Source organism: Thalassophryne amazonica, chromosome 12, assembly GCF_902500255.1.
Source record: "Thalassophryne amazonica chromosome 12, fThaAma1.1, whole genome shotgun sequence".
Lineage (NCBI taxonomy): Eukaryota > Metazoa > Chordata > Actinopteri > Batrachoidiformes > Batrachoididae > Thalassophryne > Thalassophryne amazonica.
This window is the reverse complement of record NC_047114.1, coordinates 81,910,079-81,936,956: the sequence shown is the minus strand read 5'-3', so window position 1 is coordinate 81,936,956 and position 26,878 is coordinate 81,910,079. Positions and strand designations below refer to the sequence as shown.

General features: G+C 40.0%; 2 protein-coding genes and 1 long non-coding RNA gene across 4 annotated transcripts in view; all 3 read right to left on the bottom strand.

Moving 5' to 3' along the window:
- Positions 1-6,658, bottom strand: part of LOC117522232 (MAM and LDL-receptor class A domain-containing protein 1-like) — a 42,545-nt gene extending 35,887 nt beyond the window's left edge. For both annotated transcript variants that reach the window (XM_034183623.1, XM_034183624.1), the window contains exons 1-5: positions 6,539-6,658; positions 3,207-3,308; positions 2,973-3,123; positions 2,650-2,869; positions 2,425-2,548 (exon numbers count right to left, since the gene is read on the bottom strand). In XM_034183623.1, coding sequence (XP_034039514.1) covers positions 2,425-2,548; positions 2,650-2,869; positions 2,973-3,123; positions 3,207-3,223 — 512 coding nt within the window. In that variant the 5' untranslated portion in view covers positions 3,224-3,308; positions 6,539-6,658. The remainder of the gene's footprint in view (positions 1-2,424; positions 2,549-2,649; positions 2,870-2,972; positions 3,124-3,206; positions 3,309-6,538) is intronic.
- A 128-nt stretch (positions 6,659-6,786) lies between these two features.
- On the bottom strand, positions 6,787-20,158 carry si:ch211-106h4.4 (MAM and LDL-receptor class A domain-containing protein 1). Its single transcript, XM_034182613.1, has 15 exons — positions 20,051-20,158; positions 19,786-19,894; positions 18,928-19,059; positions 18,631-18,755; positions 17,299-17,536; positions 15,456-15,724; positions 15,271-15,361; positions 14,845-14,985; positions 11,800-11,931; positions 11,404-11,537; positions 11,127-11,298; positions 7,713-7,832; positions 7,196-7,346; positions 7,012-7,113; positions 6,787-6,855 (listed from the first exon to the last, which is right to left on the bottom strand). The coding sequence occupies exons 1-14, from the start codon at positions 20,156-20,158 to the stop codon at positions 7,050-7,052; spliced, it is 1,986 nt and encodes a 661-aa protein (XP_034038504.1). The 3' UTR covers positions 6,787-6,855; positions 7,012-7,049.
- A 2,953-nt stretch (positions 20,159-23,111) lies between these two features.
- LOC117521653 overlaps positions 23,112-26,878 on the bottom strand; it is a 60,239-nt gene continuing 56,472 nt past the window's right edge. The window contains exons 2-3 of the long non-coding RNA XR_004564014.1: positions 23,371-23,499; positions 23,112-23,214 (exon numbers count right to left, since the gene is read on the bottom strand). This is a non-coding gene — a long non-coding RNA (uncharacterized LOC117521653). The remainder of the gene's footprint in view (positions 23,215-23,370; positions 23,500-26,878) is intronic.

The window sequence follows — 26,878 nt, the reverse complement described above, 5'->3', positions numbered from 1 at the left end:
TAAGTTCAACTCTTCTGATGACTAACTGTGTTTTTTTTCTTCCAGGTTGTGAGGTAGTTTGTGGTTCATAGCCAAGTTTGAATGTTCGTGGTAGAGGGAAACGGCAAAAATGGACAAAATCTGGCATCGCGGTTTGATTAAGTACTTGCATAAGAAGGGGTTAAAGCCCAAGGACATTCATGTGGATATGGTTGCTACATTAGGGGATGAAGCTCCCTCCATATCTACAATGCAGAAGTGGGCAGCTGAATTTAAGAGGGGCAGAGAGAGCCTTGAAGACGACCCAAGGTCTGGGCAGCCTGCAACAGCCACAACCCAGAAAAACATTGACCTTGTTCATGAAATGGTGATGGACGACAGACGATCGACAATTAATCAGCTAGCAGATGCTGTGGGAATATCCCGTGAGAGAATTGAACACATTCTGCATGAAGAACTTGGAATGTCAAAGGTGTCAGCTCAGTGGGTGCCATGTCTTCTGACGCCTGATCAGAAATGCACCAGGCTAGTCATGTCGAAGGCAAACTTGGCACAATTTGAAGAGGATCCAGCCAATTACATGGAACGTTTTCTTACCCAGGATGAGTGTTGGGTTCACCACTTTGAACCAGAGACAAAAAAACAATCATTGCAGTAGAAACACCCAAGGTCACCACCTCCAAAGAAGGCCAAGGTTGTTTCGTCTGCAGGGAATGTCATGGTTTCAGTTTTCTGGGATGCCAAGGGCATTGTGTTCGTGGACTATCTTGAAAAGGGACAAACCATAAATGGACAGTACTATTCTAACCTACTGAGACAGCTACGCGAGGCTATCAAAAAGAAGCAACCAGGAAAGTTGACGAAAGGGGTGCTGTTCCATCAAGACAATGCCCCAACTCACAAGTCAGCAGTGGCCATGGCCACTATCCTTGAGTGTGGATTCGAACTGGTAGATCACCCACCATACTCCCCTGACTTGGCACCCTCGGACTTTCATCTGTTCCCAAACCTGAAAAAAAAACTTGGCTGGGAAGCACTATCAGAGCAATGTTGAGGTGATGGCTGCCGTTGAGGACTGTTTTGACTCTCAAGATGAAAGCTTCTATGCAAAGGGAATCGAAGCACTCAAGCACCGCTGGAAGAAGTGTGTGGAGTTACAGGGAGACTATGTAGAAAAATAACCCTGAATTTGTTCAATTCGACAACTGCATCATAGTCAGCCTTAGAACTTTTCAGCCTACTCAGAAGCAACCTATGTGCGAGTGCATGTACAGACCCTGAACTGACTGTCACTGTACGCTATAAGTATGAAATTCCTCATATGATATAGATGCACATTCTTGAAATGTCCAGCAGGTGTCGATGTTCAGCAGGTGGGGGCACAGCACACAATATCTTCCTTTTGATATGTAGTTGGGAACTGTGTTCAATATAAATATAAATATGGGTGTTTGTAAAGGTTTTGAAATCTTTTGGAACAGTCTTTCGTGTATGCCATATTGATGAAACCTTGTGGTATCATCCCCAGCCTCACATTCTATCAATTTCTTAATTCTGGTTTTACTTTCCCATTCTGTTGTATATTTTGTCCTTAATTTTTTCTCACATAGAGGACATCCTGCAAATTGCTATCTTATCTTGTTAGATGGCACTCATGTTAAGGCGGTTGATGTATTTAGCGGGTATCAAACACATCTCTGGGATGTAAACTAGGCAAACAAACAAAACAAAGCCGCTTTTATGATTGAGCTGGTGTGTCAAAGTTAACTACCATCATTGTCAATACCTGTTTTTTTAAAATTTGGTGAATAACTCATTATTATTCCTTACAAAATGTTGAGTGGGATGGACTAACCCACTCTCTCACCCACCCACAGGTGTGGGATGTGTGTACTGGTACTGCATGTGGCCACATCCACCACACCACAGAACCATCTTGGGTTCTGACTGACAACCACCCAGGTCGACAACCTACCCACTCCTCTACATTTGTGTTGTATAGCACAGAGAAAGCCAACTGTCATAAAACACCAATTAAGTTTTTTTTCCTTGAATCCTACATACTGTACAAGAGATATTAGTAGAAGTTAAAAATCAATATCAGTTGTAATGTGGAGTTGCCATCAGAAGGGCATCCGGTGTAAAACTTGTGCCAACTCAACATGCAAATCCATTTCGGACCGGCTGTGGTGAACCCAAGTGAGAAAAAACAGGGTGGCAGCCGAAGGCACTGACTTACTTATCAGATCTGGTCTAAAGTGCAATTCTTGAACGACACCACAGAATATTCTAAGGCTTGCACAATGTGCAATAGGTGATTCATGTCTCAATGACATTTGTGCACACTTCCTGAGGAAGTCAATGGGGAAATGAAGCAGGATAAACAGGATGAAGTGCATCCTCTGCATTCTCACATACTTAGCAATGTCAGTTTTTTTTTCTGACCTGTTGTCCATATGGTACCATAACGTGAGACAAGAGGGTGTGTTCTTCAGTTGAATCCATTCTGATACAACCTGGGCTACACTGGTTGGATTTGCAGGTTGTAATAAGCTCATCAAGAACCGGCCTAAGGGAAATAAGCAAAAAGATATGTCTGAAAATGTATGTCCATACGTTTGCAAACATGGATATTTATGTATTTATTCATTGGATGGACTAAGCTCGTACCCTCTGGGGTTTGAGTGGTGTGATCTGTAGGTGGACCCTGGAAGCCTCCTTTTGCCAAAAACCAGTCATCCCCCTCTTTCTTTGGGATGTTGACCCAAGTGCACCCTCCAGACTCAAAGTCACAATTTCCCCGGGGCATGCAGGCACCATCCCTAGCAGAATAATCATCTATTTGCACTGCAGAAGTGCTTCCTGGAGCATAGACTGCCTTAAATACCACCTGACGAGCAAAAGAATGATTTTATATGGCAAGAAGTGGCTGAAATACATGCAAGTGTGATCTCACGGCAAATATGGGGAGTGAGGAAAACAAAATGGATTACATGGAACTTTTCTGGAGAAGATACCGTGACCTCTGCAACCTCCCAGCCTGAAGAGGGCGCTCCAGACCTTTGCCAGAAAGCATCATAATACGTCCCACTCCGCAGGACAAGGACTTCGAGATCATTAGAGGAATCTGGAGGCAACCAATACCTACACAAATACAACACAGGCATGACCTTTAACCTCCATAACGAGATAAAGACACACGTGTGGAAGAGTAGTACTGGACTCACCAGAAGCGGATGCACATCTCACTTGCTGACAACTCTGGTAGTGAGCAGCTGAGCACTTCAGCTGTGTAGAGTTTGACGTCATCATAGACGTCATGTAGAAACCTACAGGGACGAGGTGCAATGCTTCAGAAGCAGTTCCAGCAAAATTACAGGTTAATTTAAGACAGAGTGATTCTGTCCAGCACATCTGATCTAACTAAATGCCATGCTAAACAGTTTTACAATTAAAACAAGAGCAATCCAGAGATTTCTGACATCGCCAATCCGGATCCAGATCACCTCCAAAATTTAATGGTGTCTTCCGTCCTAATAACTATCTGGTGGTGCAAATGTGGTCAGAATCTGTGAAGTAGTTTTGACTTAATCCTCAAGCCTATCTAAAGTGAAACTCTCTCTCTCTCTACTCTCTCTCTCTCTCTCTACTCTCTACTCTCTCTCTCTCTCTCTCTCTCTCTTCCGATGCTCCTTCACACTGAAAATGGTCCACCTAATCCGCAGTCACCCTAATTTACTGTTTGCAAAGTCATTCCAGTGGATCCCCTAAGAGACCTAGTACTCAAGACATTCTCCTGACGGTCACATTGGCTACAAACGACGAAACGCAAAGCCGATGGACTTGCTATTCATTTTCAATCAGAGTGAGCGTTTTTGCAGCGACAAGAGACAATGGCTGATTATGCTGCCAGTCAGGTGGGGCCAAAATGGACAAGAAGTCTATTTTCTGTCTGAGGACACGACACTGAGACTGCACTCAAAAAAAACAAGATGGGTGTCTTTGGTTTTTATGTTACATGAACGTAAGTCTAACATGTAGCTTCTACGATACAGAATCAAGTTTTATGGGTGAAGACATTAAAACCATGTTACTTTTAAACATAACATGCAACAACTTAAAATTCAACGTGCTCAATAAACATAATAAAATTATGGAAAGTATTTCAACCTAAGTAAAGATGCATTAAGGTAGCCAGAACCAATTTTGCGGAGTGACCTAAATGTAAATTTGTTGGGTCAACGTGATGAATTTGCATTAGTGTTACTTAATTATGATGGTATCAGGTCCAACTAGATTTGTAAGGGTAAAATGTAACAAAAAGAACAGTAATTCCCTTTGGCTGCTCTCTTGTTTTGTGCTCGGGGTCTCCACAGCAAATCCAAGGTGGATGTTCATAAATGTGCTGATCCAACACAGCAAAGTTAATTTAACTGTACTATTTAAAAGTAGTTGTAACTATTTACGTGGGGGGTGCACGCACACACACACACGCACAGCTGCTGTAAGCAGGTGGTTTTATTTGTCAAACAAAGACAGTGGCTGAAGACATTAAAATCACTACAACCATTTCACACATGGTACCAACATGAAACTTAAGTACCCATGGTAATAGGCAACATGAGACTTATCGAAACCTAACTAAAACAATTGAGCTACACAAAACACATTCAATAACACTAGCAACACTGTTAAACTAAAATGAACCACAATAATAACATTTAAACCTCAAAACCCCGAACTACCATGGGGCATTGCATCCTTGTTATATTAAGCTAAATTACTATTTCTCCAAAAATATTAGCTCCTTTCAATTTTCTGTTTGCTCAGCATTCATCCTTTAACCACATACATAAGCATACCCAAACAGGCAAATGTCATATCTCCCAGTTTTTTGCGTGATCAAAGCCATACACATGCACACAGAAGCCATTTGGCTATTATAATATGATGGTGGAAATGTGCAGAAACAGCTGTATTTCTGTATAAATCTAATATGTTTGTATTTTTTTCCTCATATGTTTAATGAGAAATAAACAGTTTGAAATCTAAAAACACTTTTATTACAAGATAACACCTCTGAAGTAATTTACAAGACATTGTTGATGCTGAGATGTTAGCATGACAATTAGAAATACCAGACATTATCATTATGCAAGATATTGGACTGAACAAATCAAGTGACTTTATTTATGTTAAGCAGCCAAGCGTGGAGGAAAAAACTTATCATACAATGTCAGTTTTTTCTGCCTTTTATAATCTATCATTAAGCATTGTATACGTACTTTGATGCCAAGTAACCACAAGCTGACCACAGCAGGGGAACACTCAAGTGACAAACGCCAACTGTTGCTCGCCTTCAGTTGTGGCTAATGTGACCTTTGGGTTAGTCGTCATCGTAAGTCTCATAGTTACACAGTAAGACAGGAAACACCAGAACCCCCAAAAGTGTGCTGTGATTGGCTGGTTCAAATTGAAACATTCAAACATTTAATCCTGATTCTCGAAATCGTTGATGGTACGTGGTAACTTCCGGGTATTTGTAGTATTAAGAGCTTCAATCATGTTCAAACCTCTTTAAACGGGGTATGCGTAGTGGCTACGGCTTGAAACGTGTTTGATTGTGCTCCATCAGGGTAAAAAACTGAAGTTGGAGCATCCCTGATGAACTTTTGTTGCAGATTTTGTTTCAAAATTGAACAGGGTCGATCATGTCTAGCGAGGGCACAAGAGTAGAGCAGACAAGCCCAGGGGAGGTGATGGTCTAATGTTTAAGAGTTGGGCTTGAGACCAGAAGATCGTCCGTTCAAATCCCAGCCTGACCGGAAAGTCACTAAGGGCCCTTGGGAAAGGTTGTTAATCCCCTAGATGCTCCCGTTGTGTAGTGGCCTCCTTGCATGGCAGCAGCCTGACATTGGCTGTGAATGTGAGGCATTGATGTATAAAGTGCTTTCAGCATCTGATGCAGATGGAAAAGGGCTATATATGTAAATGCAGTCCATTACCATTCAAGCCTGCAGCTGCTACGTAATACGGCAGGAGATTAAACTGTTTCATCCTATTTATGCACTTTCTTGGATCATGTGTAGTAGAACCGTTCTGTAGTAATTTTTAATAATTATTTCTTCAGCACAGTTGTTCCAACACATTCTCACTCCCAGTTCACCTGCTGGTTTATGCTTGTTTAGTGCCCATTTCCATCACTATGTGACAAGTAAGGCAGCCTCGTTGTATCATTTAGTGACAGGCGGGGGAGTAATTTCTCTCTGAGAGTGCACAGAACCTTCTGCGTCACAAACTGACGTTCAGTCAAGATGAACCGAATGAGACCGCTGGTTGTTCATCAAAGCAACAGCATCACAATAGTGCAAACATTGGCAGAATGATTACCATGTGGTAATCTGAACTATTGGATTCTGACATCCTAAAGCTAAGCATTTTCAACACAAATGCAATTTTTTACCCCAAACATATGTTGCATTTGCAGGTTTAACTCAGTCTTTATGGCTGGTTTTCTACAATCCATTCAGCAGCGTTCTAGAAGTCATTGCTCACTTACCGTTTTCAGTTCCATAGGTGTGATCCACGTGATCCTTTGTTCCTTGTTTACGACCCCAGCGACCTACGTGACTGACATCATTCTCAAAGCCACACCAGTTAGAATCAAACCCACATGAGTCTAAAATAGCATTCAATAAATGAATGAATAAATGAATCCTTTCAAAGTTGTAATAGTGCATTTGATTTCTTTGCAGCGTTTTGTGGTGGGCTCAGCATTTATTTACTCTGATCGCTGCATGCGCCCTCCCTCACTGTGATGTCATCTATGGTGATAAATCCACGGCTGCTTGGGTCTCTACGGCCAGCGAACAGCACCTTTGCACAAAAACAAGAACACATGCACCGTATTAACATGCTGTGAGCGGAATTCGTTGCCCACAGCTGTCAGGTGTCAGTGCAACATAACACGTGAAGTAAAGTGTGCTGAGCTTGTGTTTCTCTGTACTTGCATGCTTGAGTGAAAAAACATACTCGTTTTGCATCGCTGCTGCTGATTGTTACTTGTGCATTCATCCATTCTGGATTCTGGCTCCCGCTGCGAGTCCAGTGGGAGGACTGGAAGGACTTGGAAGACTAGAAGGAAATATTTCAGCTTTGATCCAATGGTGCCAAACATTTTAAATAATATTGAGTGCAGTGGTGATCAGGTACGTACAGTCTGAACCAGAAGATCCAGAGTGGACACTGAAGGCCCAAACATGTAAAACCAGAATCCAACACAGACTGTGATGCAGATTGCAAGGTAGCAGAGATGACTGCTCTGTCACCCTCCTTGGATCCAGAGCCATTTAGCTGTAAATAGAATCCTTCATAAAGGAGATACAGAATGAGAAGCTGCCAGACGAATGAAACTATTACACATATTGCTGTTCCTTTGTACATTTATCATCAGCAAATCAACATTTCTACACAAACCTTTGTTATTAATCACATGTTGTAGCTTTTTGGAGTTGTGCTTGCAGATATACAGTTGAACAACATTGCATTTATTAAAAGAAAGGTTCGTAGTTTTACAACCTTAAAACTCCTACTAAACCGAGTGCTCTATGCTTTTTGGGAAAAATCCTGTTTTGGCCACTTTGGCAACTCAGATTTCTGCCAGTGTGCCATTAGTACACAACTGTAGTAGTATTTCATTGCCCATAGCTTTTTATACAGTCACTCATCATTACCTTGATTGTTTCCAACAGTATGATCATGCTGAGGTCCATCCCATGGTAGGTCTGCTTGGAGTCCCCGACTTAAAATCCAGTCTGAATCGTCACTGACCTCCTGGTGCCAGTTACACAAACCTGCTGTACAAGATATAATTTTAAATCTTGATGCATTTTGGACAAGCATGTTGTTTAATTTACATAATGAGCTAATTATATTTTGAATTGAAGGAACAAATCTTCAAGTGGCCTCAAGCAGAGATCAAAAATGTGGTATAGCAAGACAAGTTTATTGATGGCCTAGTGAGTAAACGTCCAAAATAGAAGGTTAACAAACTCCATCTACCCTCCGTCTACTTGTGGTTGTTTTTCATTGAGTGTATATGTTTAGTTGTGAGAAGTTACACCAAAGAACAGTTTTCTTCATGTAAATTTGAAGATTTTGAATCATTTTTGGGCAGTGCGATACCGCTCATCATTTCACTGGAACATAAAGTCAAAAGTGCAGAAAAACAAACAAAATGCATCGTAGTTTGTTCTTTGTTCGCATCATTATTCATCTTGGATCACAGGTCACAGATGCTTTCAGAGTTGATAAGAAAAAAATTTTGTTCCAGTATTTTCTGGAGTAGATGTTGCACTGAAGTATAAATAATGCCTCTTGAATGGAAAAACCCATATACAATATGTAAAGTTTGGGCACCCCTGATGATTCCATGATTTTCCTTTACAATTAATTGGTGTCTGGATCAGAAATTACAGTTAAATATATCAATAGCAGACAAACAGTGATATTTGAGAAGTGAAATGAAGTTTCTAGGATTTACAGAAAGTGTGGAATAATTCTTTAAACAAAATTACCCAGGTGCATAAATTTGGGCACCCCAACAGAAAAAAATACATCAGTATTTAGTAAATCCTCCTTATGCAGAAATAACAGCCTCTAGACGCTTCCTATAGCTTCCAATGAGAGTCTGGATTCTGGCTGAAGGTATTTTGGACCATTCCTCTTTACAAAATATCTCAAGTTTGTTGGTTTTCAAGCATGGACAGCCCGCTTACACACCACAAATTTTCAACAGTATTCAGGTCTGGGGACTGAGCTGGCCATTCCAGAACATTGTACTTGTTCCTCTGCACGAATGCCTTAAAGGGGATAGAGAATCAAAATCATCTTTTTCATGTTTTTGGTGTTAGTTCAGAGTCTCCCCGCTGTGGGGAATACACACGAAGTGCCAGCAAGTTTCACAACCTCTATTTCAAGTATTTCTCCTTTTTTGAATTGCCCCTAGAAAACAGGCCAATCCATTTTTGAGAGAAAACTTGTCACTTTTTCACCAATAGCCCCCCCCCCACACACACCCACACCCACCCCCTTTTACACACGCCCCTTTGAAATTAATTATTCATAAGGTTGTGCCCACCCATTCGTACCACTGGAAGAGGAGCAATGGCGAGCTACAGGTGTGCTTTCCCAGGCTGTCAAAGCGGACTACGATCTTTCCATATTCTTCCCACGGAAAGCAATGTACGCGATCACTGGCTTTTATTCATTTTTAACCGCATCCCCAGGACATACACCCGCCGACTATTTCAATCAATCAATCAATCAATTTTTTTATATAGCGCCAAATCACAACAAACAGTTGCCCCAAGGCGCTTTATATTGTAAGGCAAGGCCATACAATAATTATGTAAAACCCCAACGGTCAAAACGACCCCTGTGAGCAAGCACTTGGCTACAGTGGGAAGGAAAAAACTCCCTTTTAACAGGAAGAAACCTCCAGCAGAACCAGGCTCAGGGAGGGGCAGTCTTCTGCTGGGACTGGTTGGGGCTGAGGGAGAGAACCAGGAAAAAGACATGCTGTGGAGGGGAGCAGAGATCGATCACTAATGATTAAATGCAGAGTGGTGCATACAGAGCAAAAAGAGAAAGAAACAGTGCATTATGGGAACCCCCCAGCAGTCTACGTCTATAGCAGCATAACTAAGGGATGGTTCAGGGTCACCTGATCCAGCCCTAACTATAAGCTTTAGCAAAAAGGAAAGTTTTAAGTCTAATCTTAAAAGTAGAGAGGGTGTCTGTCTCCCTGATCTGAATTGGGAGCTGGTTTACTGTAGGTAGCAAGAGTTTTTCTTGGAATGCTGTGTTCTTTTTTAGCAATGCATACTGCCCCTTGTTATGTCCAGATAACTCAATTTTAGTTTCATCAGTCCACAGCACTTTATTCCAAAATGAAGCTGGCTTGTCCAAATGTGCTTTAGCATACCTCAAGCAACTCTGTTTGTGGCATGTACACAGAAAAGTCTTCCTCTGCATTACAGCATCATAAAGCATCTCTTTGTGAAAGGTTCACTGTATAGTTGAACGATGCACAGACACACTATCTGCAGCCAGATCATGCTGTAGGTCACTGGAGCAGGTCTGTGGGTTGACTATGACTGTTCTCACCATCTTTCGCTTCAGATTATCTGAGATTTTTCTTGGCCTGCCACTTCAGGCCTTAACTAGTACTGTGCCTGTGGTCTTACATTTCCTCACTACGTTCTTCACAGTGGAAACTGACAGCTGAAATCTCTGAGATAGCTTTTTGTAACCTTCCCCTAAAATATGATGTTGAACAATCTTTGTTTTCAGGTCATTTGAGAGTTATTTAGAGGCTCCCATGTTGCCACACATTAGACGAGATGCAAACAGGGAAACATTTGCAAATCGCGGCCTTAAATGCACTTTCTCATGATTGGATTCACCTGTGTAAGGAGGTCAAGGGTCAATGAGCTTACCAAACCAGTTTTGTGTTCCAATAATTAGTGCTACATGTATTCAAAGCAATAAAATGACAAATTTATGCACCTGCCCAATTTTTTTAAATAATTAATTGCACACTTTCTGTAAATACTAGAAACTTCATTTCACTTCTCAAAAATCAGTGAGTTCGTCTGGTATATGATATATTTAACTGAAATTTCTGATCCAGACAACCAATGATATATAAAGGAAAATCATGAAATGTTTGCATACAACTGTATTTAGGGCAGCACAGTGGATTAGTGGTTAACACTGTTGCCTCACAGCTAGAAGGTTATGGGATCGATTCCCACCTGTGGCCTTTCTGTGTGGAGTTTGCATGTTCTCCTCGTGTTTGCGTGGGTTCCCTTTGGGTGCTCCGATTTCCTCCCACATCCAAAGACAAGCAGGTTAGGTGGGTTGGAAAGTTTAAATTGTCCGTCTGGGTGTTTGTTTGTCTATATGTGGCCCTCTGACATCCTGGCATCCGGCCCAGGGTGTACCCCGCCTCTTACCCTATTTCTGCTGGAAACAGGCTCCAGCCTCCCGGACCCTTAATTGGAGTAAGTGGGTATAGAGAATGAATGAATATTTGTATTTATTTACTACTATTTTCATGCTGAACTCTGTTTCCCTGGTGTCACCTTGCTCAAATGTACAGTCCATTGAAGAAACGGGAGCAGTGGTGGTTGAAGTGAAAGGGTTTGCAGTGGTGGTTAGAACGATGTCATCACAAGCCACGCCCCTCATGATGTGCACATCATCCATAGCAAAACTTCCTTCTTTTGAGTCTGGGTTTGTAGCTCGTAAAATGATCTGCAACAAAAATTGATTGGTTTTTTTAATCCGCTCAAATGTGTTTTCACCATCTTCTCAAATAAAATGATCACTACTGATTGTGTAATTTAAGCGCTGCTGCACCTGGTGAAGCCCTGGCGCTTTGTAATCCACCCTCTCTCGGAACCATGTGTCATTCATGTATCCGCTTGTATTCCACACCGAGCGCAGCCCAGATGGCTCATTGATCAACACCGTCAGCACATTGTGAGAAGGTCCTGGCAGAAGCAAAATCACTAGTTAAAATTTTGCTGTCATACTTCCAGAAGGATTCTCCTTCATCAGAACAGAAATATGGGACCATGCTTTGATGTTATACCTGCAACAATCATCCTTCTGAGATTGCACCTTTTGTTGACCTTTTCAGTATCTCATTCAGGACTGTTTTCATATGCATGGTGTACTGTACTTTAGACACATGTAAAAGTGGACTGCAATGCTTATTTTTGTGTCTCATAAAGTAGACAGAGTTGTACTTACTGTCTGTTGACCATCCCACAGCATAGTGCCAAAACTCCAAGCAAGCTCTGTCTACTGCCTCCATTGACTCACTCTCCAGCTGGGCGATTTCTTCAGTGTTAGACTGAGAGGACACGAAGGCTGCAAAGTGGCCTATAATAATAATAATAATAATAATAATAATAATAATAATTAATAATAATAATTCGAGCAAAGCGGCGCGAAGCTTGCTCGTGGTACAGGGCGTCCTAAACAGGAAGTGCCAAATTTCAAATCCACAGTAAAACAGGAAATGTTCAAATGTCAAACACTTCCCGGACTGACAGACGAGATCCCATGGAATCTTGCGGGAACTCAGTGGCAAGCTCACACTCAAACAGGAAGTGCCAAATTTTCAGTCACAGTGAAACAGGAAATGTCAAATGTTGAACATTTCCTTGCATGGGTGGAGCTAGAGCAGAGGCCGGGGTTCCACTGGACTTCCCTGACATCTGATTGGACACAGCTGATTGACATGTCACGGCACCACACGTCTAGTTGAAAGACCTGCATTTTCAAATCAGTGAGTCACATTGACTGCTAGGTTCCTCCTGTCCAGTAGTTTGTGCTGTGTACGACAAAAAGTTCTAATCCACCTTAGTAGAAGAAGAAAAATGTTTGCTTCAGATTTGCAACTGTTTGTTGTGATTTGGCACTATATAAATAAATAAATTTGAACTGAACACGTCGTTTCAACTATGGACTAATAATGACACCAAACTTATATTGGTGAGTAAACAACCATATTTTATGCCAGAAATGAGGTCCAGGTTGTTAAAAACAGCATTTCTCCTTTAAGTCCAAGACATATTCAGTGACCTGGAAATGTTCATGTTTCTATCCCCTAACTTGTCTAAAGAAAACTGGCAAGAAAACTGATTATTATTTGCAAGTTTTATCAAGTTTTAGAGATTTGCTTTCAGTTTGAGTTTGAGGAAGATAATTTTAGAAAATTTTATTCTTTATTCTTTTGTATTTGTTGTATTTAAAATGACATAAACAAATTAAATTGTGTGAAATTCCAAGTGTTCCAATACTTTTGGAGGGCACAGTATCCTTTGTTTAAGAATGCTGCTTTGTTTAAGAATGTTTAATTTTCATTGTTGCTGCACTTAGTATCAAATAATAGTCATATCATATGTCATATTGATATGAAAATTCAGTAAGGTATATCTTCTATTATACATTCCAAATCTAAAGTGGAACTGTTTACTAAGGTACACCTAAATATCTTTAAAGAAAATAAATAAATAAATAAATAAATAAATTAATTAATTAATTAAGAGTATAGAGCCACTTAGGTGCCTGGTGTTGAGAACCAGGGATGGTAGGTTGAAAAGCTTTTATATCCCATGTGAACTCTCCCTACCCACCTAAGCGTCTCAAGAATATGGACAGCATGTATATAAGTAACATTTACATGACAATTTATATGACAATATTGAGATATGACAATTTGGCCATATTGTACAACCCTACTCTCAACTAGCTGAAAACTTAGAATATGTATTTACATCTACATAAAAAATGCTTAAAGTTGCAGGGGGTTAAAAGGGCTGCAATTACGGGGTCAGCTGAAAAGCAAAAAAGAAAAATGCTTAAACAGGTGGGGGTCTGGGGGGATGGAGCCCTCCCCAAGCTGTAAGGTCTTAGTCATGCTCATGCTACCAAGAACCATTTTATTGAAAAAAGTCTGAAGGAACTAAAGGACATAGTTAGATGGCGAGGAGCTTTATCCGGCAAGTGAGAGGCGAAATGCTTAAAAAAGCGGGGGGTCTGAAGCTCCCCAGAAGCTGAAAGGTTTTAGTCATGCTCATGCTCCCAAGAACCATTTTATTGAAAAAAGTCTGAAGGACCTAAAGGACATGGTTAGATGGCGAGGAGCTTTTCCAGGCATGTGAGAGGCAAATAAAGGAAAATGCTTAAAAAGGCCCCCCCAGAAGCTGAAAGGATTTTGCCATGCTAATGCTCCCCTGAAGCATTTTCTCAAAATAAAGTCTGAAGGACCTAAATGACATGGTGAGATGCTGATGAGCTTCGCTCGTTCATGTCCGTGACATATGCATGTTAATAATAATAATGTGTTGTGTCCAATAGGGGCCACAACACTTCCAAATTACAACCCTTGCAAATGCAGAAAACACTTTCAAATTAAAACAAACAAACAAAAACAAACACCTGCATCAATTGTACAAGTAGCTGAATCAAAAACCAACCTGTTCCAAAATTACAGGACACAAAATATAACCTGCGGTACACGCAATAGTTACGGTAGGTAGGGTATTCTTGTCCTTGTGGGCTTCATTTTATCGACTACAAACAAACTGAAAAACTGCATTCCCAATCTACCTTCTCTACAGGAGAAATGGGAAGAACATTTTACATTTTAAAAGCCTTTTTGTTTAGTTCTGCTCTGGCTCTAAAGCTTGATGAAAGCACAATTCACATGTTCATAGAGGATTGTACCAGAAAGGCTGTGGCTTATCTAGGAAGGTTTTACAATCATTAGTCTTGTCTCTTGGTGCATTTTTGAAATGGTAGTGTTCTTCTTGATGTTCTCCCATCGTACGCTACTTTGTTTACCATGTACCATTTGGTACAGACTGGAACCACCACTACAGATGGGTCCAGGTCAGTTTAGCTGTCTTGTGTAGTGTTTGTTCCACAACTGTACCAACCTTCACAGATTGTTCCCATAGAGTTTCTTCTCAGTGCCATGTCCTGTTCTGATAAATGTCTTAACAGTTTTGTTTGAAGCCTTTCAAATGTTTGCTTTTTGATAAGAGAATTTCTGATGAAGTATTCTATTTATACATAAATGGACAGGCATTCTCAATGATGTCCTTGAAAATCAGGGGTGCCAGTAACTTTGACTAGAACTCTTCCTCAAAGTTTTACTCTAAAGTCCACTCAGTGATGTACATTTCGAAATGAAGCAGTTCTTCATCCTGAGTCAAGCATCCCTGTTCTTGTTAGTTTTCAGTTTCATTAAGTGCAGTAAGTTACATGTGTCAGGAGTGGACTTACCTAAAGGAGAATTGGTTGTATGGTCCCTTTTTGGGATTAAGTGGACGACACTGGTGCCTGACAGCCAGTCCCAGTCCACTGCAGAATCTGCTGGAGGATTGTTCAACCAACCACAGAAATCCATCTCAAAGTCACAAAAACCTGCAAAAATCAGGGAATATGCATCCAATATGGGGTTTGCACTAACTAAAAGACCAGAGGTGGGACAAAGTCACCATCAAGTCACTCTCAATTCATGGACCAGCAAGTCCCAAGTCAAGTCTCAAGTCATAATGACCACCAATTGCTTGCAAGCTGACTTGAGACTTGACTTGGGACTTGCAGATTGATGACTTGAGAATACCTTGACAGTGACTTTGTCCCACCTCTGTAAAAGACCTTTCACACCTTTTTTTAAATTATTGTTTATGGTCCAAGTTCACTAACCTGATTGAGGACAGGCGCCATTCAGCACTGTGAGATCATCAATGGCAATATCTCTCTTTGGCCCTTCACCTACCACTGCCTCAAAAACCACCTGTCCACAAAAGTTACACATAATAATCAAGACTATAATCAGATACAGATAATCACAATTGTCTGATTATCTGCTTTGATTTAGGTGGACTGACCTGATATGGAGTATTGAGGTTGAGAAGTGTTGCTCTTCCATGCCTCCAATGTTTCCCCTGATCTCCACTTCTGGTCCACAACTGGACAGCACTTTCATGGGTGGAAGGAGTTTGAAGGTAAAGATTGAATTCCCCAACTCTTACTCCCTCCATGTAGTACCAGAACATTAGGCATTCACCGTCAGGAGGGGTGGGCTCCATTACTGCAGTTGTCATCTTGCCTCTGGACCCCACAGGGTGACTCCACAACTTGGCACTCAGGTAATAACCTAGGCATGAAGTAGAGGGATGCTTATGGAAACCACCCAACTCGACTTGTGGAGGGGTGAGCAACAGCGGGCCATAAAGGGCCAAGACACTGCAGATTTTCCTTCCTACTGATCTTCTCAGCAAGAAATTTCATTAGTGATCAGGTGTTTAAGTTCAGGGGAGAAGCTCATCAGTAAATTCACCTGATAAGGTGATTGGTTTCAAGGAAAACCTACACCGTCTTAGCCTTCGTTGCCCACCCCCGCATTAGGACAAGGTTCTCCATGCAGTGTTCTGTATATCAAGCATGCTATCAGCTATTAAACCGTTTTCCTTGTTGGACCCTGTATCCCTCAGGGTGTAGATACTGTCACTCCCTGAGCTCCGTCTGTGCAAATTCAAGGGTATGCTGCAGGGAATGATGATCTTGTATCCCTGATGCTAAGCATTACCCACTGCACTTCCATTAATAAGATCATATCATTATTGAGTTGGTTATGTAACATGATCTGAGACGGTCAGGTCATTGTTGTTGGAAACCTGATAAAGGTGGCATCTCAACAACCAGAGTTAAACATTAACTGAAAGGCTCTGTATAGACCTGAAGATGCATTTGTTGCAGGTGCTTACACCTAGATACCATAGTGTGAAGTGGATGAGAGTTTATATCTCCCCTGGACAGGATACCAGTCCATTGCAGGTTACTTCACCTGCCAAGGCTGGTACCATTTACATCTGGGTAGACTCGCATAATGCAGATGAATTGTCTCGTCCACAGACACGAACAAGTATCATGACTGGCAGTGGAATCCTTATCTACAAGCAGTACTGAATGTGTTGCAGGCCTGAAATGCAAGAATGAATGAATATTAACAAATAAATTAAGCTGTCTGTCAAAACCTGAAAGATCAGGTTTATACTATCTGCAGTGAAACTGAATTCAAACTGTAAGAATAAACTGTGAGAATAACCAAAATCCCCCCTCCTCCCTCTTTTTGTGGACGTTTGCATTTTCCATACCATCCCAACTTTTCCTGGTTTGGAGTTGGTTGTATATTCACTGAATGGAGAATAGCTGAACCAACTTTAAAAAAGTGTTACAACTGCTAACACCTGAATGAATTAAGTTGTTTGAACTTAAGTTAGCAACTTAGATCAACTCTAACTTAAAAACACAAGTTCAAACAACTTAATTCATTCAGGTGTTAACAATTGTAACACATTTTTAAATTGGTTCTTTTTTCAGTGTTGGAGGGAAGTCCTTCAATTTTGGCACACAGCTTAGACTAAATAAATACATCATATAGGTTTCTCTCAGTTCATTACATCTGATCTAAGATCCATTAATAGGCCATCAGTTATATTCTTAAAGCCCACTCAATGCAGAATATTTCAAATAACTTATGCCAAACTGTGACCAGGAGTGTCTCAGATGTCAGTTTGGAAAAACATAATTTGTGTTGCTGGCACAGGCTGTAGCAGAAGGCTAAATTTACTTTAGAAGTAAATTAATTGAATAACAAAAGCAAAATTATAAATTTTTTCTCAACTTCTGGAATGATCAATATGAGGATATGTTCAAGGAGTCCCAGACCTTGGTCTGTCCCCAGTGTGTGATCTGCAGCTGGGCCTGAAGAGTTGGCTGGTTGGGTTGTCCCTGTGATCCGACTCCAGCTGAAGTCTGCAGTAGGCTGAGGCTGCAGACCACACAGGGAACCTTGGAAGGTGCACTCCCTTTCAGCAGGGCAAGAACCATTCTCACTGTTGGACATGATAATGTCATCGATGGATATACTTCCTTGCCCACTGCCTGGTAGAGCTTCTATAATAAACTGAAGAACAGATAAGTAAATTAATCATAATTTCAAGTTACAAGGCTATGGACCAAATATTTTATGCTACTCTCCTGACATGTATTCAAAGTAAGGATGGCACAATACTACATTTTCATGTCTGATATGCTACTGATACTGGAAACTAAAGTATCTGCTGGCACTGATACCAATTTGCAACAGTTTTCCCTGTCTTAACAAGAACTATTCTGGTAATAAATACATTTATCTAACAAAACACCAACTCAAATTGTAAAACAAATATTCTGCTCCCCTAAAGGTAAACCTACATTGACCACAACTTGACTAAGATGAACAATAAAAGGCTTTTTTCCACCCTATTTTTTCCCGACAAGTAAATTTGGCCCATATTGGACGATACATTCCAAAATATTGGATTGGACTGGCACACCCCTAATTCAAACTAACACTAACATTACTTGATATTAGTAACATTAGGCCCTAACTTACACCTGGCACAATTGTTTGCTAGTTTCCACCTGATGCATTTGTCACTTTTGTGCCCAGTATAGGTCTTCACTCTTCATGGAACAAAGGATCCCTGTGTTCCATGTGTTTCTTGTCTTGATAAATACACATCTCAAAATTAATGTTACTTTCATTTGCACAATTAGGATTCAAAGCCATGAGTTGTTTTTAACCGCATCAATGTTGCCTCCCCAATTCCAAGCTGTTTTATTCCTCAGTGTATCTTCAGGTGGTGTCCATGCCATTCACTGCATTTTACCACTCATAATTCACTGGTCAATACTTCTCCCTGGAAACTAATTTCTGAATCCTGAATCCTGATCCTGATGTTTATTAAACATCAAATGTTCTGCTTTTTTTCCTTTAATCTGCAATTCTGTCCTCGAACACCTTCAGTCATTCTTCTCGCTCCCTCTTCAATCGTTTTGAGTGCTGTACAACACCATGTCATCTGCAAAAGTGTGCACCAGGGGAATGCCGTTTTATCCCACAAGATTGCACATACATAAATTGTTCTTTTTATCATGTGGTCATCAGGACACAGCAAAGGGATTACAACACAAACAAATAAACAAGCAAACAAACAAAAACAGTAACAGGGCTACCTGTGTTGGTGTGTCACTGTTGAAGGTTAGATCTGCAAAGCGCCACGTGTTTCCTTGGGTGCCATTCCTCATCCACACAACTGTCTGCTGTTCACTGGCATGCTTTGTTATAAACGTTAAAGCACCTGAAAATATTTCAGAACTTTTGCACATGATGTACCTACAGTCGGCGACAGTGTGTGTAAGTTAAATGGTGTATGTATATGGTTGAATTAATCAAAATTATATGTCACAATGCTGGAAAAGACATTTTTTAGTCTGTGCATATAATAGAATATTGGACAATGAAGCACGTACCAATGCTGTTACCAAACATATGATACCAGAAGCTGACACAGATGACTTGACCTCCAGGTTGAGGGTAACTTATAAGTCTGGCTGCTGATGAGGTGTTAAGGTTGTTTTCGGCAGCTGTGAACATGTAATAACCTACGAGGAAAACAGCAGACCATTACAATAGTACAAATCTATGGAACTGTGCAAACCAAGAATTACTATCAAGTACTATAAGATATCAGACTTAACCAAGACAGGTCAAGACATGATAGATGAAGCTTTTTCTAACTCATTTTTCAACAACAGAACAATTTTCTTGTGGTTGTCATCTAGACTCCTGGTCAGAATTATTGGAACCCCTAAATCTTTTAGGGGTATGTATAGTATATAAAATAGGTTCAGAAACAAATAGAAAATGATCAGTTTTGCATAGACAGGTGAAAAATTCCAAGTCACTGAATATATTTTGGACTTAATTTACATCACTTTTTAAGAACAAGAAATAGTATGGCACTGCAGGATAAATCTGTCTGCAGTAGGAAGTTCTCAAAAACTGAATAACTGTGCAAGAAGAAGACTAGTGAGTGAAGCCAACAATGCACCCAGACAACACTGGTGGAGTTATGAGCTTCTTTGGATGTTACCAGTTCAGCAATGTAAGAGCTAAAACATTTATGTGCACCTTATCACAGTGCAAATAAATGTTTTAGCTTTAACTTTGCTGGACAGGTAACAGTCCAAAGTGGAGTCAGTCATGTACATACGTATATGAGCCCACTCTTACACGCTTACTTATGAAAGCCTTTATTCATTTAGTTTTTGATGTTCAATGGGAATAACTTCATTATTTATCATCTTTAAAGCCCTGTGGATATTTACCTTTTCCATTTGTGTGGTCATATCCTGGACCATCACCAAATGTCGTAGTACCACGAACAGGTGTCCTGTTCAAAATCACACGAGAGCCAGTCCGATCCGACAGGAATGTCTGCTTCCCCACAGTAGTCAAAACTGATATCATCCAGCATGATGTCTTGGTGTCCGTAAAATGGAGGTATGTAAAAAAACAGCAACTGTAGAAAGAAGAATTTTCAATTTATGCACTTTAAAATTATAAACTGATAAGTAAGGATATTTCACTGACCCGGTATCCTCCTGGCTGATTGCCTATGAAGACAGTAGCATTCTCCCAACCATCTGTCTTACTTTCAGCAATCTTCAGCAGTTCTTTCTCAGCATCGCCTCTTATCATCTTTACCCTAAAATCTGTTGTCAGAGACTCACCAAAAATATGGTACCAGAACCTGAAAAAAGGAAATACAAAAGATTATTTTAAAAATAATCGTATTTATTGTCAATAAAGTGTCAAAATTTGTGTCCATTTGGTTTTGAGAGGGACATGGCAATGCTGTGGTCACTATACTACTGGGTCAAATCAAGCATGGACTTCATTTATTAGCAGTTAGTATGCATAAAAACTACATTTATACGTCATATTTAACTTGAATTTGTGAAGGGTTTGTAAGGGAAAAATGTCCTGTGAAAATGTGTGCATGTTACACGTATGTTGGACCATGTATTCACAGGTTCTTCAGAACAAATCAAGCCAAATATGGCGCAGCAGAAATTAAAATAAAGAGTAATTTAACATAAGGAGTGTATTTTTTAAAATCATTAAAATATTGTGTCCATACAAATCCTTCTATATTAATGCGTACAATTTATCAGTCTGTGATTCCAAAGGTCTGGGCAGTAGGATCCCTGTGGGCTGTGAAGGTACAGCAGGTGGGCTCTGCCACACATCTATCCTGCACTCAAAAAAACTAATTCACTGGATTGGATTTCCATCTAATAAATATATGTAGTCCTAACTAAATTAAATGATCTTGCATGGATGTACTTTATTTGAGTTGGGGCTACATACATTTATGAGATGGAAATCCTGCACAGAACTAAACTGAGTTCATCCAATGAGTATTTTTTTGGGTGTGTGTGTGTGGTGGTGGTGGTGGTGGTGGGGGGGGGGTGTGTGGAAGGAGGGATTAGAGTCTATCCCAGTGGTCATATTGGCAATTTCATATTATGAATACGCTGTTTAAAGACTAATCAATAAGATTACAGTGGTGACAAAAAAAATATTTTATGACTTAAATGTTAAAAAAACAAACAAAAGCTGTACACTTTTAACTTGCATGTCTTTGGAAGTGGGAGGAAGCAAGAGCACCCAGAGAACATGGGAAGAACATGCAAACTCCCAACAGAAGAATATGGGAACTTCTCACTGTGAGGTTACAGTGCCAACCATTAAGCAACAGTGCTGCCTGACATAAGGTCAAATAAATAAAAACATCTTTGATATTCATTTTTGTGAAGAAGTTTAAACTTACCTCAAAAATATTGATTATTTTGGAAATATAGTAAGTCCCTTCGGCTGCTCCCTTGTTTGCACTCGGGGTAATTTTACATTATCAACCAGAGCCATGGGATTTAAATGAAACTAGCGTGTTGCCCGTGGGGATCCGTGGCCTCTAGACTGGGTAGTGTTTATAAAATAGGAAGCTGAAGTGTGCAACGCGTCTGTGCATGCGTGGGTAAAACGGGGGCAAAAATCCCAACTACCAAACTCACACCGCCTCCATTGAATTTTGTATACCGTAGCATTAGCGGACTGTAAAAGTTAAGGCTTACAGGGATTGTTTCAAAGGCTTTAAGCCTTAAGCAATGCATACAATAATGACAGGGGCGCATTGTGCTGTTTTCAAATGCTCAAACGGAATTTATAGGCTTGAAAGTTGGCTGAAAACATACGATTGCAAAGCTCCGCCGAGTCCACACAAAGATGGAAAGAAAAAGAAATGTGGTCGTAAACCTCCGTTCATTCTACACAATTTCGCCACAGAAAAGAAAGATCCAGACAGACGTAAAAGACGGACTAAAATTGTAAGTTTCTTGCAGACATTTATTTTGTCAATATCCTGAAACCGTGCCACCGTTTTTGTGCATCGGTTTATTACTGTAATGCCGCGCCATAAATAATGTGGCACGTAATATTGCATAGCTTGTATAATGAGTTGGAATGGTGTGTGAGTCCAGAATGTTTTTAGAACCTCAGACCTCAACAATTTTTAGAAGAGGAACTTAAGCCCCAAATGCATGCACGCAGGGCTTTTTGTTTTTCCTGTATTCTGCTGGAAGCAGGTGATTTTAATTGTTACACATGCACAAACAGAGACAGTGGCAGAAGACATCAAGAGCAATACTGTTTTCAGTCATGGTCATGACAACATGACTTAACTAAACTGACTAAACCCACTGAACTACAAAAACACAATAAATCACTAAACACTAACAACACTGTTAAACTAACATGAACCACAATACCACCCCAAAACCATAAACTCCCATGGTGCATTGCAGCACAATGTCCATTGTTTACTGGTTAGCTTAAATGGCAAATCAGCTTTCCATTTTCAGAGCGTTCATCCTTGACCCAAAATACATAAGCATACAAACGGCAAATGTCAGCTCTCCCCAGTTGTTTAGTGATCAAAGCCATACACATGCACGCACACACACACGAACACACACAGAGGCCACTTGGCTATTATAATATAGATGTTATTCTTCCTTTATCTGACCTACTTTAACATAATATATATTTAAAAATACTTCATTCTAATCTTATGTGTCCATCAAAATCATGAATAAAGGCTTTGGGTGGGCCCCAGCACATTTTCAGGTTTATATAAGCCCGCTTAAAAATATGATATATTTATTGTGTTAATTTGTGAACACAATAAAGATAATTAAGATTAATTAATTAAGATTAAGATAATTCTTAATCCAAATCATCACTTGATCATCATAAATCACAGATCATCAAACTGATTGTGTCCTGGATTTCATTTACATCAATCATTAAGAAATACAAACAGTGTGGTACTGTAAGATAAAACCGTCCGGAATAGGCAATTCTGGAAAACTGAATGTGTGTGCAACAAGGAGACAAGGGAGGGACAGTACCAAGACACCCATTACAATACTGAAGAAGTTATAGGCTTCTGTGGCTGAGACTGGACAAACTGGAGATAGTCCAGCACTACAAGCACATCATGATAGTTTCATTTCAGCTGTGATTAGAGGCAAAATTAGAAATATCGTGTCCTTGTCCAACTACTTTGGACAATGTCAGGTAGTATTAGTACCTGATTTGACATCCAAGAGCTGCTGCATTGTCAACAGTATACTCCAAAATAGCCTTGGCTAACATACCCCCTTCTTGTGTGCTGTCTACGTGCATGACATGTCCTGGAAAAACAAACATACTTTGTGTCAAATGGTAAAAAATAAACATCCCATGAAAACCAACTGCTAATCTATCTAATTACACACAAATTCACACAAAAATGAAGCTATACATCTGTATATAATAATGATGGAGCAGGGCAGAGGGTTGATGCTGACCCCATGGACTTCCTTTGGTGTGGTCCTGTCCGGGTACCAAGGTGACGTTTGCCATCTGCAGCTTCCAGTGGAAGGAATCTTGACTGATACTTTTCCATCCACAGGAATGATGCTCAAAGTCACATGAGCCTGAGGAACAGTAACATAGATTTGATATCTAAGTCTTGAAAACTGTTCATGCAGATGGTTTTAAAAGTATCTGTTGGTGGACTTATTAACAGGATGACTCAAAAACTGACAAACTAATAACGTCTGTGATCAGTGTATGTTAGAAGTAGCACCATGACAATTTTAACCAAATATTTTAGGAAATTTAAAATAAGTAGTTAAAAAAGCAGAAGTCCCAGCGTACCACAAAACTCCTCATCAGAGCCATCATCACAATCCTGCTGAAAGTTACAAACCACTGCAGCGGGGAGACATCCTCCAGATGGACACTGGAACTCATTATCAGGACATAAAGACACCAACACAAAGAACACTGTAAAAAGATTACAGAGCTGTAAAAAATCTATGATTTCAGACTTCGTAATGTTTATGTTTTGAACTGGTAAATCACTTCAAAGGGGTAAAATAAGTATTGAACACGTCACCACTTTTGTCAGTAAATATATTTCTAAAGGTGCTATTGAAATTTTCACCAGATGTCAGTAACAACCCGAGTAATCCACACATACAAAGAAACCAAAACAAATTAGTACAGAAATTAAGTTATGTGTAAATATGTGAAATGACACAGGGAAAAAGTTTTGAACATCTGAAAAAAGGAAGGTGCATAAAGTCATGTAAAGCCAAGACAGCAGCTGAAACTTATCAACATTTAGAAGGCAATCCTGCTCCTTTCCAGTGCAAATTAATATAATTTTGTTCACTGCCATCTGATGGCCTACATTATCTGTGTGTCTCATTATCAAGGTATAGCACAAAAAACCCAAAAAAACAAAACAAAACAAAAAACAAAGATATTCACAACCTTATTGTCGTATAACATACCGATGGCACTGGTTATAGAAGGAACCAAAATTTCTGATTGTTCCATTGAGCACTACTGGGTTCATAATCTGAAAGTGGATAGAACATTTAGCCACAAACAGGTGCTCCTTGCAAGATTTCTGACAGAGGAGTGAAAAAATTATCAAAAGATTTGTCCAAGAGCCAAGAACCACTTGTGGAGAGCTTCATAAAGACCTGGAATTAGCAGGTACAATTATTTAAAAGAAAACAATAAGTAATTAACTCAACTGCCATGGCCTGTATGCACGTTTACCAGGCAAGACTCCACTGCAGAAGAAAAAGCATATTGAAGCTCATTTAAAGTTTGCTGTGCAACATTTAGACAAGCCTGTGAAATTACTGGGAGAATATAGTCAGGTCAGATGAGACCAAAACTGAACTCTTTGGATGCCATAAATCACACCATAAATGTCACTGCACATCACCCCAAAAACACTATACCAACAGTGAAGTTTGGAAGTGGGAACATCATGGTGTGGAGCTGTTTTTCAGCAAACAGCACTGACAAACTTCATATAATTGAAGATAGGATAAATGGAAAAATATACCAAGATATTCTGGATAAAACCCAGCAAGATGAAGATAAAATGATGGTGGATATTTCAGCAAGACAATGATCCCAAACACAGCCAAGTAAATCTTCTAGAATGGTCCAATATTTATATTCTCCTGTGTCATTCCATTTTACTATGCATAACTTAATTTCTGTACTTATTTGTTTTGGTTCCTTTGTGCATGTGGATTCCTTGGGTTGCTTCAGACATTTGGTGAAAATTTCATGTCAATAGTACTTTTAGAAATATATTGACTGAGAAAAATAGTGACGTGTTCAATAGATATTTTACCCACTGTAGCAGTGTGAATGCTTGCATACAATTTCTAATTGTTGCAGATGATGCTCAGTCTTCAGTAAAAAACAAACAAGCTCCTGTTTCATCATTAGGTTCAATAATTGCTGTACAATTCTTGAAATAATGAGAGGAAATGAAAAGTTCCCAATACTCAGTCCCCTTACCTGACTGCAGAAGAAAGAACTGCTTCATGACTGAGACACAATGCAGGTCAAGAATTCCAGTGATAGGCTTTAAAACATGTTCTATACTTGAGCCAACCATTTAATCAGCTGTTTTTGTGTCATGACTTGAACCTTTGCAACAATATAATAACACCTATGAATGATTATCTGCAAACTCTCGCTTAAAGTCCGGATTATATTTCCACTCCTTGCCCTTTATGACTTTGAACGGAAGTAATAGTTAAGAGTTAAGAGTTTTTTTTTATAGTCATGTGCACAGTAAAAACAGGCAGTTACAATGAAATTCTTATTCTGTTCAGTCACATAGCAATTCCAAATACTGGCATCTCTGTTTTTGTATCCAGGCACTATATGTGAGACAGGGAGAATTTTGACCATTTTATGGTTTTAAAAATAATATTAAATCTTTCAAAAATGGTTGCATTTGTTAGACAAGGCCATTTCATACAATATATAAGAGGGTCGGCTCAAAAGTTCTACCTCCTATGCTATTATTTGAATGACAAGTGAGATACTCAAATGAATCTCATATCTGGTTACAGCTTGGGATGTTCTCTATCCGGCACTGTCATTACGTTTCCTTGTAGCCAGCTTCTGTTTCCACACATTTACATCAATGGAGGACAGGTTTTTGTATCCTGTCAGTGAAGAAATCGGGTGTCTTCTCTCTGCACCAGTGACACACAGCTGCACAATGTATTTTTGTCCATTCAGGTGTTCTTTCAGCATTGGAAAAAGTAAAATACCGGAGAGTGAGAGGTCCGGACTGCACGGTAGGTGTGGTAAAATCTTGTAAAATTTGAGCCGCTGCAATGTTTGTCAATGCGTGTGTGGACAAGCATTGCCATGCTGAATGGCCCTTTCACACATAGTGCAAAGTTTGGATGGCGTTTGGACAAAAATGGTGAAACAGTGCAAAACAGTTCAAAATTAGTGCACGAAACATCGCTCTGATGGGCAGACGTGCACAAACCCGGTACGAAAGTTCATGCACGCGTCAGTATCCGTTGAGCAGGAACAGTGCCAGGTGCACCACATGGCACCGCTTATGTGGAAGAAATAAAAACCAGCTGATACGTGTGGAACCACGCCACAAAACCACACCACCCGAGATGTGAACTTGCAGCTTTCAAAACCTCTGATCCCCAGTCAGAGACTTCACCACTGAGCTATGGAGCTGTTCTTTGAAAGATGCGGGAAGCTGCCTCATATCAGGAAGGACATGGAAGTATTAAAAAAAAAATTAAAATCCCACACTGTATACAAAAACCACATTTATCAAGCGAGCAATACAAATATGATCTGTCTGTTCCTCTGGTGATGACCCATGGTCACAGACATACAGTCATTAAATGACATGAACGAGAAGCAGTGTGCTTTAATCATGTCCACATCTACTGATCCGGTGCATCCAGTCGGCCGCGTGCGTGTTCTGCCCGACACGCGTGTCTTGTGGAT

Excerpts from the sequence above, each read along its gene's own strand:
- si:ch211-106h4.4 (XM_034182613.1), bottom strand. The coding sequence starts at position 20,158 with ATGATAAGAGGCGATGCTGAGAAAGAACTGCTGAAGATTGCTGAAAGT. Across the intron at positions 15,362-15,455 it reads ACCTCAATACTCCATATCAG|GTGGTTTTTGAGGCAGTGGT; the intron begins GTCAGTCCACCT and ends TTTTGTGGACAG. Across the intron at positions 11,538-11,799 it reads TGTGGGATGGTCAACAGACA|GACCTTCTCACAATGTGCTG; the intron begins GTAAGTACAACT and ends TGCTTCTGCCAG.